Genomic DNA, 20,692 nt, shown 5'->3' on the forward strand with positions numbered 1-20,692 from the left:
TCATTCCAAAGTGGAGGAGAGAATTTAAAAAACTGGCCGGTTTCAAATTGAAACGTAGACCCATCAACGCAACAACGTCCCGCATTCCAATGAGGGAAAGAATTCCATCGGTTCAGGATCCTAATTCGTTGGTTTTAACGATTTCCCGAAGTAGGAAAAACCTCGACAAAATTTCATTTTACAGCCCCAGAAAAGAAAAAAGAAATTTTCCCATTTTCGTTTCTCCAAACAATTGCCAACACGGAATCAACCAGTTGCGTCGCCTTATTCCACCCCCTCCCACCCGTCTGTCCGAAATCCCTGGCCCAGTTGTTGTTCTCCAATATTTGCAGGGTCGAGATTTGATCCGATTATAGTAGTCTCCGGCCCCCGATTGCTGTTTGCACGCACAAGGACGGAAGCCGAGTCTCGAGGACCGGCAACTGTTGAATCGGCGGCGACACGCCCCCGCGTCCTTTTGATCGGCAGACAAACAACTCGAGTCTGAATCGCACACAAAAGAAAGTCAACATTTCGACTTGGATTATAGTATAGACCTAGTAAGTATAGTACTATATACTCTGTACTATACCTACCCAGGATAGGCTGGCTGGACAACATTTTCCAGGAAGGCCATCACGCCGGCCCGCATTTGTCCGTTTGCCATTGAATGGGGGTGTGAAAAAAAATAAAAATAAAATAAGATAAAGCGACCCAACGTCCTTATCTATTCCTCCTCTTCCCCACTCTTCGGTGGGTTGACATCAATTCGATCAAGAGCTTCGCCCACTCGATGGCCCGGGCAGTCGATGCAACTGCATTTATTTATAGACTACACGCATAACACTGTACTTGACACAGTGTGTGTAACTATAGCTGCCACTTTTGTGTGCGTTAGCCCCCAGTACTACTACCCCCGGTCCGTCATGGGGGGGGGGGGGGGGAGTAGTTTGTAGTACTACCTTGCGCCACTCCATTTGTATTTATCGACTGAACTGAACTGGCCAAGGGAGGAGTCGAGGAGTGGCTCAAAGTTCCTAGCGGACCGTGGCTCGTATAAAACTATAACAAGGCCAATATGTCCGAGCGACTAGACACGCTGAATAAAGCAGTAGGCCCCATAATCACGTTTTACGCTCTCCTATAAAATCACATTCAATTACCCTATTGACATCAACTTGTCCCAACCCACCCCCTCGACCCTGCAATGCGATTTGCAACTGATTTGTTATCGAAATAGACTTTGTGTCACGTAGTTTTTTATTCTTCTTCTTCGTCCCAGGCAAACAGTAGTTTTATTTCCTTTTTGAACATCATCGCTCGCATTCACAACCCAAAAGAAAAAGCATTTCCGCATTTAAATCTCTGACCAGGCCACAAACACCATGGAATCATGAAATGTGTCAGTTCATAACAAACAATTGCAACTAATGTTATGAAGTTGAAACGGCAGTGATGACTACTCTTGTTTTTCCAAATAATAATAGCACCAGACTTAAAATTAATTAAATTGGATGAAAAATAGGAGATCGACAAGTGTGAAGAAAAAAGAAAACGACGTACTGTATACTGGGGGGAGGGCTGATGATGTTGAAATCATTTTTTCGTTGTTGGCCTTTTTTTCTCTTGAAGAAGAAGAAGAAGAAGAAGAAGAGAATTTTTATTTGTCCTTTTTGGCTTTGGCGGCGGCCTTCTTCTTGTTGGCGCCACCTTTGGCGCTCTTGCCGCTGTTCCAGTAGTAGATCACCTGGGCCGCGATGACGCAGTTGACAAAGGTCGAAACGACGTACGTGAGGATCATCATCGAGTCGCCCGTCTCCTGGATCGAAGTGAAGATGCGGGCAGCGGCCCCGCCCGTCAGCAGGAAAATCGTCACGGCCGACAGCTGGCCCGTGCCGCCCTGGCGGTAGTTGGCCACCGCTTGGATCATCTGCACAAAAGAAACGAAACAAAATAAAAGAAAAGAAAAAAATGAATACAAATGTAATAAAAATTGTAAGCCGTTGCTGCTAGTTTGAATTGAACGTCGTCAAAACGAACAGGTTATGGTTGTTGTTCTCTTCCAATTCAAAAGAGTCAAAATAATAAAAAAAAGAATCAATTTCACGATCGTCTCCGATGGACGAATTGCGATCCACCGAGCTGGACACTGGACTCAATGTAGCGTCCGTCTCATTCGCTCCGATCGTCGTCCGTCCGTATTTCATTTTCAATTCAACGAATGCGGAAAAGTGGGGGAAACATGTGTGTGCCGGGCCACTCGACAGGTGAGAACAAGAAAAAGAAAAAAAACCTTTGCGGCTTTCTTTTAATGTTTCTAATATTTTTATTTTAATAAAGAAGAGGCGATTTCTTATCAGGACGCTTCAGCTGCGAAGAAGAAGAAAATAAGGAAAAACTTGTGTGTCTTTTTTTTTTGTTGTTATTACGGATTGAACTTTCTCGGCCGACCAAAATGAAAGAACAAGAAGAAAAAAACAAAATTGTTGGGACTGGACAAGAGAGTCGGCAGCCGGCCGCCCCTCGGCAGGTGTGTTGTCTCTCTCCTGTTACGTGTTACATCGGCGACCATCCAGCCAAAAGGTGACACGCAGACAGCGTACAAGGAAACAAGTTAATACTGACTAATAGATTCGTGCAAGTCATTTTCTTCTTCTACTTTTGGTGGCATCACCTGGACGGCCAAACGGAATAAGAAACATCTTGTGTCTTAGCAGGTCCGTCTCCGGGTCGAGCGTCACCTGCCACAACCTTTCCCTCCTCCCACATTGGAATTTAAGATTTTTTTAACCAACACCCACCGCAACTGCTTTTCGGTTACATAAGGAGAATTCATCGAGTCGAGGAATGTCATCCCCAGCGTCGGTCCATATGTTTTTCCTCTTTCCCAACAAAATGTCCTACACCTTTTGATTGCGCATAGATCCGTGGTGGTGGAGGACTAAGCAGTTAAGATGCTGGCCCAAGATTTTGGGAAGAAGAAGAAGAACATTCCAGTCACGGTGAGGGGGTCAGAGAGAGAGGAGATGAAGCGCGGCCACGCGATAGTCAAAAGGAAAATATATATAAAATAACCACGGCAGCCAAAACGACGACGACACCAACGTCACATTGCGCAAACGGCGTTTAGGAAAAACCCTTTTGCCTATTTCTCTCTCTCTCTCTCAGACTTTTTGACATGTTTCCAAGGCGCAACAGCCAGCTAGAGATATTCCGCATTATTTTAGTGTTACATTATTGAGGGGAAGAACAAGTTGACACACAAAAGAGGCTCTTTTTTTTTATTTCATTTTCGCCAGATTGGGAGGCTGATTGGGGACCGCAACCACCGAATAGTTTTTACCTTTTAAGATTTTTTTTTTTTCTGAAAGCAAACGGCGCCACACAGACACTGCGTCTCACCCAAGAAATAAGAAGAAGAAGAAGAAAAAAGGGCCCCGACGATGTGTATCTATAGTTTGTGTTGTCTTTAACCAGATAGGAAAAAATTGAACGGCAAAAGTCGAAAGGAGATAAATCGATTCTGGTGTTGGTTTCTCGCTGTCTAATTAAAGCGGAAAGCGGAGCCGACCGAATGGCGCGCGGTTCCAATGGCCATTACAAGAAGAAGAAGAAGAAGAAAAAAATTCATGAATAATCAACAGGTAGTCGCGCGCGGCCAATGCTGCTGCCGCCGTCGCTATATATCCAATGTGTAGTGTATATATATATACACACAAACGCATTTACAGTGTATAACGTTTGGGGGCAAGGCGAAAGAGAATATCCGCCTATCCGCCTACACCAATTTCTGTGCCGAGTAAAAAAAAATGAAAAAAAAAAATGCCCAGCCATTTTTCTTTGAACCCCCCCCCCTTTAAAACGCTAAAAACCTATCACTCTAAAAGACTGTATATACGGTGCGTTATTATTTTCATTAACTCGATAACCGCCAATCAATGCATAGCGATCCGGCAGACATTCCACACATATCCTTCCGCCGGCTGCGGAAAATGCGGCAACTAAACAAAACAAAACCCAAAAAAATTACCAAGTGATTTTGTTTTGTTTTGTTAGATCACGGGGGCCCCAGCAGCAGCAGCGCGAGCCGAAGCGATCCTCCATTGTGGGCATTGTAGCCTTTAGGGGATTTTCATGTTTCGATTTTTTTTTTTATTTCTCATTTTTGTTTTTCTTCTTCTTTAACTTCTTCATCGAAAACTCGGCGGTAACTTTGGCGAGAGCTCCATTACTTTTGCCCTTTTGTTGTACGTACACACACACTACTACTACGTAGCAGTAGTATACTAGTGTGCCTAGTCGTCGTCCAACAAAAAGTGAAGCAATTGAAGCACCAACTGGACCGGGGCAGCGGTCCGGCGGGGCCCGGCTGCTGGGGAGTTTTGGGATGATGATGATGATCCGTTTTCTCTCTCTCTCTCTCGGCTGACAACGTAACAATAGGCGGTTGGTGGTAGGACAAGAGAGAATAAGATGGAGCGCTATTGCAGACGAGATATGACCACCCATCAAAACTACTAGCGAAAATAATCAGAAATAAAAAAGAAGAAGAAGAAACTCGACAGAAAGTTTTGAGGCCAACCCGCCGCCGCCGCCGCCCACGGGGGGGAGGCCTTTACTGGGGTGGTGTTTATATCTCTAATGAAGATCGTAATGAGACTGGGGCTTCTCTGTCTGCACATCACCACCACCACCCACGTACACGACCGACACAAACACTTCTCTCTCTCTATCTCGGCTTTCAATGCGCAGAACAGCCAAAATCTGAATAGAATAAAGAAAAGAAGAGTCCTAACACACAGAATAGAATAGGGATCCTAACCTGCCTAGAGGTTAACAAGGGCCGGCCCCTCATCATCATCGCCAATTCTTTTTTTCTTCTTCTTCTTTTTAGCCCCTCCAACGGGAAAACGCAAAGAACGGCAACAAATAATAAAAACCACGGCAACAACAACAACAAAGTCAAACAACCGCAAGAGGAATAAAGAAATAAGGTTATACGGCTCACTAACAATCATCTCTAGATCTTCTTTTGCCTATCGATCGCCATTCTTTTCTTTTCTTTCTCCCCCCTCTCATTGGTTTCTAACAAGTCAGCGGGTTATTCACACAAACTGACGAGATTGAAATGGATAGGGGCAGCACACTCATAACAAGCGCCACACACCAATTCCGATCGGGGGCTCAGGTTTCTCTCGTGATGTAAATTGGTTAAAAGAGTCAAAGGAGAACACCCGCAGACAGGTAGAAAGAAATTCTCTTCGGCCTGTGTAACAAGTCAGACACCTTCATCGCATGGCCAACTATGCAAATCGACTTTGAAGAAACCACACACGAACTAGAGAGATGATGATCGACGGTTCAACGTCGCCGGGGTCAACTCTCTTCCGAGGCTCCGTGTAAATAAATAAATAAAATTTCCTTTTTTTCTTCACGAGTAAAAATAAAAGCCAATCAACAATCGAAAAAAGAAAAAAAATGTTCGGGGTGAGGCCGGGTATTGGCCGCACGAAAGAAAAAAGTTGATTGGCTGATGATTTTTAATTATCCCGGTCGATTCCCAAAGATGAGACCCTGGACAGACGGCGTGTGCGCAACGGGCCCCAAAAAAGAAAAAATCTTTTGTCGGATCCGCCATCCAGCAAACAACACACACACACACGCGGCTTCAACGCCGCCGCCGCAACTATTAGAGGTCGGTGCTGGACCGAACAAGATTTGGGAGGGGTTCATCAGTGTGATTATGCATAGCCCTCCTATACTATTCCTTGACGCCGGAGAAATCGAAGGAAGGAGGTGCCGGCCCTTCGGCTCATATATCGGTATGTGTGTGTGACGGCGACGAGAAAAAAAAAATAGTCTGGTGTAGTACAACTTCGTGTCCGACTAGCTCGGCAAACACCCTCCCACCATTACCAGCACCTCTCTGTGTGGCAAGTTAAGAAAACTGACCTTTTATTTTTGGGAAGGTCTCTTCTCGCAAGCTGTCATTTGGGGGGTTTGTTTTTAACAAGTGAAAGAAACGAAGGGATCCTGGACTGTACAAATACGAAGGATGGTTAGACCCAATTTAATAACCCGCAGAGCTAATTAACCAATTCGTCGCTTTCTCCGCCTCTTTTTTTCTTCTTCTTCTTCGGTTGCGGGATCGAGAGAGCCCACAAAGACAAAACAGGTAAGGAAATAATAAATAAATAAAAAAAAAGAGACAATTAAGTTAATCGATAGAGTGATCGCTTCTCGTTAAAAAAACTAACTAACTAACTAAAGAAAAAGCCTTTAAAAGCGGCCGAAATCCTCTGGCATTTAATGACAGACTTGCTGCTGCTGGCTGCTGGGAGTGAAAGAAGGAACGAAGGGAGGGGATTATTTGCATAATGCCCAACATCCCGCCGACATGTGTAAAAAAAGAAGAAGAAGAAGAGGAATAAATGTACAATGCGTTAAATAGCGTGGGAGTGCCCTGATTGCGGCTGCAGCCCAAAAGGAGAGAGAGAGAGGTTGGTACAGAGTGAGGGGTGGACGTTTTATTCGATAAGTATAGCAACGGCAGCAGCAGCCCTTCTCCTTCATCCCTGCTCCTCCTACGCCATCGCCAAGGCCCATCGATGAATATTTCAATAGGGGCATTAAAGTAATGCACCTCCGCTATAGAGTAGTACCACACTGTGGGCTATACAGCGCCGATATCTAACGTTGCATCGAGAAAAAAAGGAAATCTAACCCCGTTTTCATCATCACCCACCTAACAGCAGGGACAGAGTTGAGTCGATCACGAACATGAGCGAGAAGGGAGGGAGGGCATCCGAACATCACGAACATGTAGAGAGACGTACCCTGAAATCACGCGCTCCATTCCAGCAACGGACAAAACAAAAAGAAAGAAAAAAACTCCAAAACAAAAATATGCGCGTTACCCTCCCACTCGCTGAAAAAAATAAAAAAAATAAATAATAATCATAAAAATCAAATTGAGAGAGAGAAAATGAAGGGGGGCTCCTCCATCAATGGAGATGGGCATTCCTCCTTCACATATAGTCGGCACGTGAATTTCGATTTTTATCTCTGACCGATATTTTGAACGGGAAATTCCTCGAGCTGGAATACCGACGTCAATCCTCAATCGTTAAAGCTAAGAGAACGCGAGCAAACGATCAATCAAAAATCAAGAAGGAAATTTTCTTTTTAGGATAAACGAAGATTTCCGTGTGGATTTTTCGGCATCTTTTGAGTGTCACGAATTGGTTGGAAAAATCTGGCGGACACGCTTAATCGTCGATGATTAAAGGGAGAATTTGTGTGGCGTATGGTAATGGACACCCCACCATAGTCTACGAGGCGCCGAAATCTTAACGAGAGATCCCAGGCGCAAGATACGCCATTGCGCATTCCGGAAAAATTATTCCAATTCATTTCGGAATTAAAAGAACGAAAGAATTTTGAACAAATAGATAAAAACAGATTCGACTGGTAAGAGTTAAGTAGAGAAGAGCATATCGGTTGCAAACAAATAAGGTCTAAATCAATAAGGTGGAGTAGGGTCCATCCTTTTAACTATACACACCCTAAAAAGCTTTGATGGATGGCCGACGGTACATGTTAACAGTTAGCAACCAACCCTTTTTTGTAACCACCAAAACACATCGATCCTCCTCCTCTTCCACAAACCCTACAATCCTTTCCGACCATTAGACCACTCATCCATCATCCAACGGGATTCGTTACAAACCCTCCCCCCAGCGTCTCTTTTTATCCATCGCTCCACATCGGTGGGCGACTGGTGGATGGGACCTAACCCCCCAAAATCCCGTCCAAGGCCGTTAAGGCCCCGATGTGTCGTCTTAAAAAACTACTAAGCGCGCACTGCTGCAAATCATTGCACTTAAAAGACGAACGAAAAGCACAAATGCACGTTGCGTGAGTGGGGGGAAAGAAGAGTTAAGACCACCCACCATTCAGAAGAAGAAGGCTTCTTATTATTATTTTTCGAAAATTCCCGCGCCGCCCATTCCTGAACCAAAAACGTGTGTGTCTTTGGCATCGCATCCCATCAACTGGGAACGACAACGACAAGCTGCAGCAGCAGCTCCGACTCTGCCGTTCCCGACACCAGGCCCAGGAGAGCCCAGGGGTCGAGGGTAGGCGACTGACCGAACGAAACGTTCATTTAACTTTCATGAGGAAAGAGTGGACTCGTTTCCTTTCTCTCTCCCCCCTTTGCATTTCAATAGGAAAAGAGAGAAGAGAGGGAGTGGGTGGTTGATGGCCGAGGTGGTGGACGGACGGATGGACATTAAAAATGGAGCGGATAAGTCACGGAAAGGCCGTTTTGGTGCACGGGAGGGAGAAAATCCAAAATGAGTCAAAAGAGAGACGGGGAGTTGTGACCGTTACACGAAATGTGCACGCGCGAGCGTGTGTGTGTGTGGTGCAATAGATCGCGTGAGTGGCGGACGTTGGGGCTAGGCTCAACATCCCAGACTCCTCCTCGTTTTCCTCACCCGAAAAAAAAAAAAAAGCCAAAAGTCCAAAACGGAATGGAAATGAAATCGGCGCCGTTTTGTTACAGCCCCTCCATCCATCCATCCGCCCGGCCATTTCGGAGCGGGAGGGGGAAGAGAGACCATATAGACACAGCACAGACACAACATCAAAGCGCGCAAAAGAGGAGAGTTGTTGTGTTTGGTAGTTAGTACTGAACGCGTTGCGATGCTAATCTTCTCTCGTCCGGCATTCCGCATTTTGTTGTCGAAGAAGAAAAAGTCAATAAAAAATAAAAACCCTCGAAGAAAAAAGTATTGACAGACACAAAAGAAACAAAGAGATGAATTTTGGTTAAGAAGTTTCTTTCTGTACCTTGGAGACGACGATGATGGGCACGATGGAAGCCTGGAAGAGCCACAAGAGTTGCATTGGCGCTAGTGGGCTGAGCATGAGGGCCAGTCCGGCCGAGAAACAGGCGAGGAAAGAGAGCGCCGCTACGGCGCTGCCGCTCCGTCCGCCAGCTGCAGATTTGCCAGCGTTCTTCCCTGATTAACAACGAGAACATCCCAAGGGGAAAAATAAAATAAAACAACGAAACGTCAAAATAGACAAATAATTCAAAGTGATGACGTCACGCTTTGAAAGCCGAGTGTCGACACACTGCTACTTACTTTCTTGCTACAATTATTATCAAACGTAATATAAACAAGCTCAAAGTGGTAACCGAGAAATGAAATGAAAAATTTGGTGAGTAATTTACCTTTGCCGGGACCGGAACCGTAAAGTAGGACGAGTGCGGCGACGAGAGCCGTTTGGACGGCCAAGAAGAAACCTTCGCCCCATGAACTGTGTGTGTGTGTGAAAAGAATAAAAAGAAACAAAATGGCAGAGGATCCAATTTAAAAATTTAGGCGAGGCAAAACAATATCAAAAAAGAAAATAACTACAAGACAAGCGCAATGATAATTGTAGCGGGTCCTCCCAGAAAACGCAATTGACGACACGCCAATCAAAAAAGGGGGTTAGAAAATGATTACGCGAAAAATTCGAAAATTTGAACAGAGAAAAAATAAAAACAAACGCAGAGGGTGGCATTTTCGTTCTGGATGATCGACTGAAACCAACAAATTAAAAAAGAAAAAAAAAGAGACTACACGCGACAGGAGAAGGAGGGAACAAATAATCCGACAACATCTATCACGAGAGTTTCACAAGTTGTTATTATCAAACTTGGCGTGATATCTTGGATGTTGCCCAGGGTCCTCTGGAGCACAAGGCCTGGGTCGCCGCCACCACAACACACCAGCGGGTTGCAATCCCCCCCGAAAGAAAAGAGAGGAAAAAAAACTATTTATATCTCCGTGTGTCTGAGAGACAGCGGAAAAGACACGAGAGAGAGAGAAAAATTACACCATCATAAGGCCATTGTCAGAGGGTGGTCAAACACAAATAAAATAAAAAAATGGACGGACCTTTTTTCTTTCTTTCTTTCTCTACGGTAGCCGCTACTATTTCTTTTTCTTTTTCCTGTTTTTGTTTTTTTTAATAACCCCAAAAAGGCCCCCTCTCTCTATTATGATTAAATGAAATACAACACACACAAGTTTGCCGGGGAAGAAGAGTAATAAAGAAAGAATATAATAACAAACAACACACAGCTAGAGAAATGTTTAGACAACAACAACCCGAAAAACCCGTGTCTTTCTCTCTTTTCTCCCCCCTCCACATCATCGACACGTTTTCTCCTTTTTTTTATTCTGGGAATAATAAAAAAAGCTTCGGCCTATACGAGAGACGGACCGACGTCACACACATCGGACCAACACGCGTGCCGCGCGAACCGTATTTAATCGGTCGTAAAAACGTCATTTCTCGTGGCCGCCCAGCACCTTCTCTTCTCTTGTTTGCTTATTTCTGGTTATCGTTATACGTTAACACAAAACACACACACAACCCCGGCCATCATTTTTTGGGGGGGAAACTGCAATTACGACGCTGGCTACAAAATCAAAATCGACAGTCAAGTTTAAATACTTCTTCCAGCCTTTTGTAAATGTCATCAGAGACAATTGAAATTTAAAAGAGACGAGGAGAGATTTTTTGGGCATTCGAAATTTGTCACGGTTTTCTGGGCGCGATTCAAAAGTTCCCGCCGATTGTTTGTTGCATTTTTGTTTGAAGGGACATGGCCTGAACGGTTCCGAATCAGCTGTTGTTCGTGTCTTGGCAACGCTGAACTCTTAGATTCCCGAACCACCGCTTTCTATTCACAAATTGGAAAAGACACCCGTTCATTTTGAAAAATGTCCCGTTCGTTCAGTTCAGAATCAGTTCAACGACATTTCCTCCCGCGAGAAACAACTTTCTCGAAAGATAAACTTTGATCGCAATCCCCATGAACTAAAAAGTTAAAAAATAAAATAAAAAAACTTGTCATTTATGTAGTTTGATCCCATTCGGAAGCTCGACCGAGAAATACACACAAGTTGTTTTTGTGTGGCGTGAGCGGTTGGCATTCAAAGACCGGAATTTCTTTAACTTTGAAATTTGAGCGAAAACAACAACAACGAGGAGGACAACAAATAAAAAAGGAATAAAAAAAATCGGCTCTTTTCCGTACAACAAAAGCGTTTCCCTTCCGTCTCGTATATGCCATCACGCAGAGAGAGAGAACTCTCTCTCTCTCCTTTACAACTAACAATCCAGCAGTGCGCTGGAACACAACACAAAAGAGGAAAAAAGGGGGACCCTCCTTCTCTCTCTTTGCCAACGGACAATGAAGAGAGAGAGAGGGAGGAATCCACACACACTTCCGGTTATACTATTTCGTACGCATGTAGCATTTAGTCGAAAGGGGACCGTTTTCCAGTTCAAGTGACGGACGGACGGGTGGACACGATTTTGATCCGAGCGACAACCCAAGAAGAAAAACAAGTACGGATCACACCGGTAGCAGCACCTTAATTTTTACTCCCTTCAATTCGAACAACAAATCTTGAAAGGAAGTTCGCATCAGGGTTATCTTGCATTATCTATGATCCGAATTTTTACTTTGCAAAAGGAATTTTTTTTAAATTTAATTTCAATCCGTCCGAAAACCCCCAAAATGGGCATGAAACTTAAAAAATTTCAGTACGGTAACGTGATCGACCGGATGCGCGCTAAATCACGAATCCGGGACGACGATGACACTTGAATTTCTTTTTGATATAATCCAGTCAGACAAAAACCGACGCTATATAACGTTCCACACGTATTCACGAGCAAAAAATATGATAAATATTTGAAGAAGAAGAAAAACACCAAGTTCTGAAATGACGGCATTCACAACAACACGACCGGGAGAGACTTAAAAGACCTCCTGCGTGGATTATGGCTCTATGTTGTCGGTCGGTGTGTGTGTGTGTATGCCATCGGCCTCGCTGTGTCGAGGTGGTGGTCTTTCCTGGCCGCAACTTCCCCTCACATCGTCGTAAAAAAAAAAGAAAAAGAAAGAAATATCAAAGCCAAGTCGACTGAAACATGTTTCTTCTTACGTATCACATTTTCCTTTTTTCCCAAAAAATAAAGAAGAAGAAGACATTGTTCAGGATGGATCGTTGGCTCTCTGTCGGGATCATTAGCCAAAAACAACGAAAAGATGGGCACCACAAAAGGTGAAAAGCGGCACTCGAGTCAAATTAACTGAAAAAATTAACTTTTTTCGTTTCCCTTTTTTTTTCTTTTTTGGTAAATTTACAATCCAACTCAATCTGCTCCGTTTCAACCGACACTTCATCTCTATAAAAGCGGCTACCGCGCAATGTCAGAAGCCTAAAAATAACGTCAATATCGCCCTCTCAGCTCCTTCCTATTGGATCCCTTGTAATCACAAGCCAAGGGGGGAAAAAGAAGCAGAAGAAGAAAAAGAGACGACACCCCGTCGTTTCATTTCTCACCTTGGGCCGCGGACTGTGATGTGTTTTTCCAGCAACAGCGGCGTCGGCAACGGACCCAAAACAAAGGCTTCATTTCCTAATAGACCCCCTGCACTCTTTTTCCCTTCGACTTTTTCCTCCGACTACTCCTGATTCTGTGGCAACAGTTGCTGGCGTAGCTACACTCTCCGTCCGCGGACGTAATCAAAACCCGACAACCTATAACGCAGCGGGGAGGCAATGATTTCAACCCGCACACATACACAACCACCACCACCTCTCTCTTGGTACGTCTAGCGAAATATCACCGGAGAGAGAGACAGACGGGAGCTGCCAGGAGCCGCAACTAAAAAGAGCCAGAAGCACAAGTAGCAAGCAGTTAGTTGTAGTAGTCAAAAGTTTTTGATAAGTATAACCAACTCTCTCTCACTATGCTGCCATCAACTTTTGCTGAGCTCCCGAGTAAGAGAGAGAGAGACGTAAGTGTAGTAAGTAGCTGCTGCGGTAATAGGCGGCTGCTGGTGGTGTGTGTGCCCTATAGAGCGCTAATTGCTATACCGCACAAACAGAGGGGGTACGACCTAAAAAAAGAACCTTCAATTTCTCGTGCAAACTTCATTCGACGATGATGATGAGAGTTGAGAGCATTTTTCGTTTTTCAAGGAGGAGGAGGAAGAAAACTACTTGTACAACTCTGTTAGTTAAGGGTCCCTGGGACATGACGGGCAAAGTTTTCTCCTCTCTCAAGTAGAGGGGAAACTCAAAAAATTTGTGAGTTTTCTTCTCATTTCTTTCTCGATGGAAGAAGATGGCAGGTGATGGATAAAGAGCGGAGCTTGTTGCTGCTGTGTCTCTTCTACTTCATCATCAGCTGGTCATTAGTGGCGGCCGGAGGGAAAGGGAATAAAAAAAAGGAGGAGGGAGGGTTGTGCACGCAGCAGGGGGGTTTGTCGGAATGGGAGGAGGAGCCCCCCGTGTGGACTGTCTTATATTCCTCCGCTCCATCTACTACGTGTCTGACTGTATCACCTGGCCTCGGCAACACCTGAACTCCCATTTTTTTTTCTTTTTTCCAAAAATACGTACGAAAATAAAGAATGGCCAGGAGAGAGAAAAGGGACGGTGGAACGACAAGATCCGTTTTGCGGATGGGCAAGGAAAGGGGAGGAGGAGAAGAAGATCCCTTAAAACGGCCGGGTCCTTTTTCCTCTACCCCCTCCTGTGACGACAACTCGCGCGACAACCGGATCCGCTGCATCACGCGGACCCCGGAATAAGGTGAAATGTCATTCGCTGCGCTGTAGCCTTCCAGTGTCGTTGGGCGGGGCAGAACCAAGCCACTAAGAGGTGCCAACTCATTAACCGCTGACATCAAGGTGACATTTTCTCTCTCTCTCTTTGAAAAAAAGAGAAAAAGCAACAAAATCTCAACAACAAAAAACCAAAAGAAATTTTCATTTGCTGGAGCGAAACTGACAAAATTCACACACACAGACACGGTATCCGGTGACCTCTGCAACAAATTGCGATTGAAATTCAGTTTCTGAGATTTCCACCCCCCACCCATCCTCGAACGATTTGAGAAATGAAATCGGAAGCCCGGATCAAATGACTCAACATCCGAATGTATCGTCTGCACTTTCGAGTGTTTTCGATCAATGGTCTGTCTGCCGTTCCTCAACGGAAGCTGCGATGCTTTCAAAAGAAAACAGATTTAGTCTGAGCTATCGGATAACATTTAAGAAAGAATCCCAACCCAGAGGAATATATATATTTAGTACAAAGAGTGGGGGGGACAATCTACTTCTTCTTCATTTTCATTCCTTCCATCATCATCATCATCATCGTCTTCACCCTCTTTTTTACTTCAACCTTTCTTCATCTTCCTCCGGCTACTAGCATTACGCGACGGAATAAAGAGAGAGAGAGAGAGAAATGTATATAAGAAACCTTAGGAGGAGTAGCAGTAAAGCGAAAAAAGGGGAGCTCGAAATGGGAGGAATTGAGATGGAACTACATAGAGAAATAAGGAGAATAAAGAGACGAAGAGCTTTTGTAGTATTTTCCTTGACGATGGAAAGAGGGGGGACCCTGTAGAGAGAAGAGAGAAAGAGAAGCAAGAAAATGAGAGAAGTTGAGTGACGTGGAATGCCACGGCCCGGAGGACGGAATTAAATCAGCCGGAGTGACTGGCAATTCAGAGCGAGAGCGAACGGGTCGTCGGCTAGTGGACTCGAAGCGGCGCGGAACACGGGGAGCCGGACCTGGGTCCCTCTTACTTCTTCTTCTTCTTTTTTCTTCTTACTCTCATTCTATCGCTCTCCATCTTCTTATTTTTCTTCTTTTTTTACGGTTAATTCAGTCAAGAAGAAGAAAAATAAGAGAATAGTCCAAGGCTCTCCCATCCTCTCCTTCCCCAGGGTTCTCTCTCCGGTCCAGCGCGCCATCGGCCCGCAATCTCTCTACTAGCATAAACGATGTTTTCTATTTTAATAATTAGTCATTCTCTTCTCTCTCTCTCTCTTTCTTCTATTTCTTTCTAAACTTCCAGAAAGGAAAAAAGCTTTTTGTTTTCTTTTAGTTTGCAACTGTGAAGGTGTTGGGAGCTGCTGGGCCGACCGGGAGAGAATGGAACCAGCCAAGAGAAGAAAAGAAAAAGCCAAGTTTAGAGGTAGCAGCAGTAGCTGCTGTACGTAACGTGTCTGAAAATTTATAATAATAAATGGTGCTACTGTTATACATTCGAGGGCTGGCCACCAGCTGAGATTCTGATCTCTTTCACTGGAAAAAAAGGGCCAAGAAAGAAACTTTGAATTTATTTTTTAAATTTTAATTTCTCTCTTTCTATTTCGTCCGCATCAGATAGATAGAAGCTGTTGATGGTCTTGTTTTCACTTTTTCCCAACCCACATCTAAGTAGTCCCTTTCATTAATAAAACGAATTTGAAGGAATAAAAAGAATTGGGGAGATTTCTCTAGCGAAAAAGATTCGTTTCACGCTGACTGGCTTATCGTTCTAAACGTCGGGAGGGGAGAAACAACATTTATTCACGCCCGGAGACGGTGTTTAGTTATTCAAACGGACGTGGAAAAGTGGGAGAGAGAAGACGCCGGTGATTCACGACCGCTGCCATTTTTATTTGCATTAAACAAACAAGTCTGGGGCTTCTTTATTATTATTTTTTTTCCCCTTCTACCTTGGCCGACATCTGCACGAATGTCTTTTCTCGTAGCGTCAAGAAGGAAAAAAATAGAAAAGATGAACGATATCAAGCGTTTAACGTAGGCGGGGGGGAGGGGAAACGTCAGGGAGTAAGAAAAACAGTTAAGACGTTTGGCTCACAGCAGAGAGTGTGTTCGTTAGCTGGATTACAGATTTCGAAGCTGAGTGGAGTGAGTGGTGGTGGTGTTAGCTGTTTGGAGCATCAGCCAACATGTTTGAATAAAGCCCCATGTAGGGATAAACGCTACCCCCGGGAAGGCAACATTAATTGGGGCTTGACGGTGTACGGTATCAAAAATAAAAAAAATCCTCTTGCTGGCGGATATAATACCCGACAGCTCCAGGTGATGCTAGAAATAAGAAGGGGAGGCCACAATGAAGGGGAGAAAAGGAAGGAGAGAGAGAGAGAGAAAAAATGAAACCGCCAAGATACGGCCGTGTCACGATCGTTTTTATATGAGAAGGAAAAGAATAGAGATGGAAGTGAAGGGGGGACATTGCCGACCGTTAAAGAAAGAACCGAGTATCAACACACACGGTTCTTTTCATACACGATTTTTTTTTCTCTCGTAAGCATCCAATAATATTATTTGAATTTGATGGATCGGTCATGCCAACGCCATCTGTGAGTACGACCATGCACGGCTTATCAAGATCATTGCTTTTCGAAGTTGTTTTTTTTTTCCGAAAGACAATAAACTAATGAATATGCGATAGTAATAAAATAAATAGCCCAAAAGGCCTAAAAAGATAAGATAAAAACACCTGAACATTCAACAACACTTTGAATGTAATCTAAAGCATTGTTAATCCTCTTTTTAATACTGAACCACTATAAACTTAATGGGCTTGACCGCTTGAGCCAATTATGACCATGTTTTCCCTACGTCCCACTGACTTATTTCTTTATCAATACCCTAACAATTTCAACACATAAGTACTCAAGATGGTAAAGAACATACCTGAAAGGAAACTCATTTCTGTAGCTGTAAGCCATATTCGCAGAAATGGCGAAAAGCTCCATGAAAATAGCAGTCAGATTAATGCCCTCTCCGCTCTTGGCATTGAAAAGCTTCAGAATTTGAGGCACTTTAACTGTAAATTAAAAACTGAATATTAGAATAGATCTATGGCAATACAAAACTATTCATACCAAGCACAGAACCAGCTATGATTCCGAGTCCGAGTCCCTTGCTGAGGGCTGCCTTCAAACATTCAACTGTGAAAGAAAATTTTATTTTAATCAAGACAGTATAAACTTTTAAGGAAGACTATTATTTCTCACTATGATACAATACTTTCATGTAGAATATAATATTAGAGACACATGTTAGGTTTCAGACTTGGTTTTCATTGTAATGATAATAATAATATGTGACTACCGTGGAAAAAGTTGAAGTTTACAAAGAACTCATCGTAACATTGCGGTGTTAAAACTTGCAGGATAACCGGCTTCAGGTATTCCATTTTATCGGTACTTAAGAAATGAAATATGAAGCAAGATTCAATGTGATGAGTTGGAATCTACCACAATTTCGCCCACAAGCCAAATTATCGAATGTAAATAGTAGTGACAGTTACAAGGCCCCCTGCCGACAACATCTTGCGTGAAGTGAAAACTCAAACAGCCGCTAGAGGGCTAATAAGAATAACGAAAACGAACGGGATTGCACGACTTATTTCCCAGTTCCCACCAATAATTCTTTATCTTTATACTTGTAAAATTCTAAATTATTTTTCCGAAATTATCAAATTGAAATCAATGATCCAGTGCCAATGGACGCAATGAGGCACAATTTGAATCCAAGAAAAACCTGGCATTACCTGGTTAACGAGCCTCCCATAAAAATACCGGCACCTGCATTTAAAAAATTCTTATCGCTTTAAATCGCATTGCAGCAGTTTATTTATACATTCAGAACTGTAATTCTTGAAAATCAACTGTCACTTTCGCTCACGAACATTTGTAATGACTAAATGAAGATACCCACCCTCACGAACCCTATTTGATTAATAATAAGTCATTGTGTTACATATTAGGCATTTGTTCTAGTGCGTATGATGGATGTTTTGAAAGGATTTGTCGTTGTACCTAGTTGGCTACACATGCCACGCATAGAAAAGAGAATAGATTGCGAAAATGTGAGATCAAAGTGGACAGCTGTCAGTAAACGATGACCACGAGCGATAGTACCCATCAATCATCGAATTGATAGACTCTAAAACTCAGACCAAATATACTACCTGTATTGATAAAACGCAGTAAAATAAAACATACAACCCGATCTATGATGCGTAGTCAACGGAATAATAGCATAACTGGCAGAGGCGACATAAACCATTCGACTCACAAGCATCATAAACATCGGAATTAAGATGCGCTGCATATTTCTACTTTGTCTTCTTGTGTCAGCTGGCTTCAGCGCCACTTTGAAAGGTAATTATTTGAGACATTTTTGAAAAATCCTCTGAAGTCCAATAACATACTTAACACATTTTCAGGTGATAAAATCGAACGTAAAATTGTAGCAGAAAAAGCCTTACATCAGGCAAGAAACCCAGTTGATGATGTCATCAGAGGTGCTCTTGAGCTTGTTCGTCAATTGATGCTTAATGGCACAGATTCCACTCCAGTTTTGGATCCATTTTTTATCGACTATCTCCTGGTTAATTTCGAGTCCCAAGATGCCAAGTATTTTTGATAATTTGCGGTGTCTTGTTTAGACTGTCTGTGATTGAATCTTTGTGTTTAGTTTATTATTACAGGTGGACAATACGTGGGTGACCCACATGGCTGAATTCATCATCGAGAATATTTCAACTAACATGGTCCGACTGACGATGGAACTCGCCTTGAGCTGTAAGAGAATAACAACACAAATCGCTGTAGTGTATTGTGAATTACTCTTGAAATTCTAGTGCCCAATTTCAATATCGATGGTCACTACGCTATGGATGGATTGATTATGAACTTGTTTCCGCTTTACGGCTCTGGAAATTACTAGTAAATCTCTAATTTAACTGATAATTTATCCAGTCTAAAAAAAAAACCCTACCTTTTTGTTTTAGCGTACACGTCTTCGATGTAAGCCTCGGAGGTGGAGCCGGTCTGAGCATGGGAGTCCCTCCGCAGATTCGCGATTTGCACTTGGATTTCACCTTTCAAAGCCTAGAAGTCAAATTTGAAAATTTGTTGGGAGGCGGCTCTTTGGAGACGGTCATTGAAACTGCCATCAATGAGCTAGGTAAAAAAAAATGAATAAACCCTTGAGGATTAACAAATAATTAGTTCGATTTATTTTGTTCACCTTATCTTTTGTTAAAAAAATATATAGCTAAAGACGTGGTGGATGCTGTATGGGCCATCATCAACGAGCCTTTCTGTCAGTTGATAGAAGATACGATCAACGAAGCATTGGCAAATATGGGAGGCGAAGGAACCGATTCGCCGGCGTAAGTTAAAAGGCATTTTTCCAGGACCGCTTTATCCCTTTTGACATTTTGTTCCATTGTTTTATAGGCTAGCTGACAGCAAAGAAGTCGGCAACGCAAACGCTTACCTTGACGAGGTGTTGGCTGAGCTCCGACAGGTGCTCTACCAGACGCCGGGTGTTGATCCTAAGACGCTACCTGATGCATACACTGAAATCTCTGGAGGACACGCCGCCATCTACAATGGATGGTTAATAGGCCTAGTATACAACATCTCTCTTGACACCTTAATGAACAGATGTGACTTAAAAACATTCCTTTTCTGAATGCAGTCCAGCATCCACCGAAGCGCCGATGCTACCCTTGATTACGCCGGACGTTTCATTACATTCAACGGAAGCGCTGGGTACACAAACATGCAGGTAAAACTGAAATACTCTCCCTATACTTACACATGTTTGTGCAGCTGATCGACTCATACTGGTCTAACTCGGGATGAACTGATAATGACAAAGGTTTTCATGTAGGCTGGTTATCGTGTGCAAGTCGAAGTTTGGGGAACCGGCCCTGATGCCGAGGCCTTTGCGTTAATCCGTAGCGTGGACTTTTTCTTCTCTTTCAAAATCGACGCCATAACTGGAGCTGTAACGGTCAATGACTTCAACATTTACAACATTGGGTTAGTGACGGGAAAGTAGATTTTTCCTAAAGAATTGAATGAATTGTTTTTTGTGCGCAGACAAATCGACATAGAAATCAACGGATTGGCTCCGTTCGACTGGGCTTTCGAATCGATCGCTGAACTTATTATTAAAACCATTAAAGACGATCTATCCCAGACCATATCTACCGTCATCCTGGAATTACTCCGTCAAGTGGTTGAGGGTAACCCACCTCCTCCTCCTCCGGCGGCCGAAATTTTAAAAATCGCTTTTTAAAAGAGACGTGCGTGATCACATTTCCTGTAAAAGCTGCCAATTCAATATCAATACAAGTAGATTTTAAGAGCAATACATTCGATTGATTGCGATTGTCTTGAATATTACACTGTTTTGAGAAATATGCTTTGATTACAATAAAACACTTACTGCATGAAAAGGTCATCTATAAATGCCAATTAATCAAGAATCCAAGATAAGGATTCTACCGGCTGAACTTTATATAGACAGAATTTGGACACTTGTGCACACAAAGAATGTGAACGGACGCAAAAACAGACCTTGGATTTGTAAATTGCGAGTAAAAATCTTTGTCAATAATGTGTTGTTTTTATTTCTAGACCATCGATAACGAAACGGATAGATTCATTTTTAAGCAACAAGCTCTCAATGAGATTGCTGGTAAGTTTACGTCAGGTACTGTTCATTACTCATATGTCCGGGTCGATTGACGGAAATAAGACATGAAATTCTCGTGAAAACTATGTCGGTAGGTGGAACTAGCCGGAAACGCTGGGCTAGTTTGATATTGCAGTGAGGTAACGTGCAATGAACAAAAATTGAAGCTTGTTGGTTCAATGGGCAACCTACGGTCGGGTGGACATTGTCGACTTTGGTGTTATCTAAGCATACAGGGTTGCGTTTATTCTAATCTCTGGTTTCAAATGGCCCCTCTCGCCACCCTTCGGTTCGTCCGTTGAACAGCGTGAAAAGATAAG

At 43.3% G+C, this 20,692-nt stretch overlaps 2 protein-coding genes across 2 annotated transcripts; one reads left to right on the forward strand and one right to left on the reverse strand.

Annotated features, from left to right (window-relative positions):
* Nucleotides 1-1,613: 1,613 nt before the first annotated feature.
* LOC124200091 (mannose-P-dolichol utilization defect 1 protein-like) lies at nt 1,614-17,195 on the reverse strand. Its single transcript, XM_046596194.1, has 6 exons — nt 16,986-17,195; nt 16,757-16,822; nt 16,566-16,698; nt 9,224-9,309; nt 8,836-9,008; nt 1,614-1,909 (listed from the first exon to the last, which is right to left on the reverse strand). Exons 1-6 carry the CDS (start codon nt 17,068-17,070, stop codon nt 1,640-1,642), a joined length of 813 nt encoding a protein of 270 aa, XP_046452150.1. The 5' UTR covers nt 17,071-17,195; the 3' UTR covers nt 1,614-1,639.
* A 687-nt stretch (nt 17,196-17,882) lies between these two features.
* Nucleotides 17,883-20,046, forward strand: LOC124200084. Its single transcript, XM_046596183.1, has 10 exons — nt 17,883-18,040; nt 18,106-18,295; nt 18,357-18,463; nt 18,523-18,607; nt 18,673-18,848; nt 18,939-19,056; nt 19,124-19,298; nt 19,368-19,457; nt 19,563-19,714; nt 19,775-20,046. Exons 1-10 carry the CDS (start codon nt 17,980-17,982, stop codon nt 19,971-19,973), a joined length of 1,353 nt encoding a protein of 450 aa, XP_046452139.1. The 5' UTR covers nt 17,883-17,979; the 3' UTR covers nt 19,974-20,046.
* Nucleotides 20,047-20,692: the final 646 nt, after the last annotated feature.

The sequence above is a fragment of the Daphnia pulex genome, chromosome 8, assembly GCF_021134715.1.
Source record: "Daphnia pulex isolate KAP4 chromosome 8, ASM2113471v1".
Lineage (NCBI taxonomy): Eukaryota > Metazoa > Arthropoda > Branchiopoda > Diplostraca > Daphniidae > Daphnia > Daphnia pulex.

What these genes read in the sequence shown, in the direction of transcription:
- LOC124200091 (XM_046596194.1), bottom strand. Translation starts at nt 17,070, where the DNA reads ATGGAATACCTGAAGCCGGTTATCCTGCAAGTTTTAACACCGCAATGT. An exon ending in AAACTTCAACTTTTTCCACG is followed by an intron (nt 16,823 to 16,985) that starts GTAGTCACATAT and finishes TTTCTTTCACAG; the next exon opens with TTGAATGTTTGAAGGCAGCC. An exon ending in CCATCATCGTCGTCTCCAAG is followed by an intron (nt 1,910 to 8,835) that starts GTACAGAAAGAA and finishes TCTTTTGTGCAG; the next exon opens with ATGATCCAAGCGGTGGCCAA.
- LOC124200084 (XM_046596183.1), top strand. Translation starts at nt 17,980, where the DNA reads ATGCGCTGCATATTTCTACTTTGTCTTCTTGTGTCAGCTGGCTTCAGC. An exon ending in AACTGCCATCAATGAGCTAG is followed by an intron (nt 18,849 to 18,938) that starts GTAAAAAAAAAT and finishes AAAAATATATAG; the next exon opens with CTAAAGACGTGGTGGATGCT. An exon ending in ATGGATGGTTAATAGGCCTA is followed by an intron (nt 19,299 to 19,367) that starts GTATACAACATC and finishes TTCTGAATGCAG; the next exon opens with TCCAGCATCCACCGAAGCGC.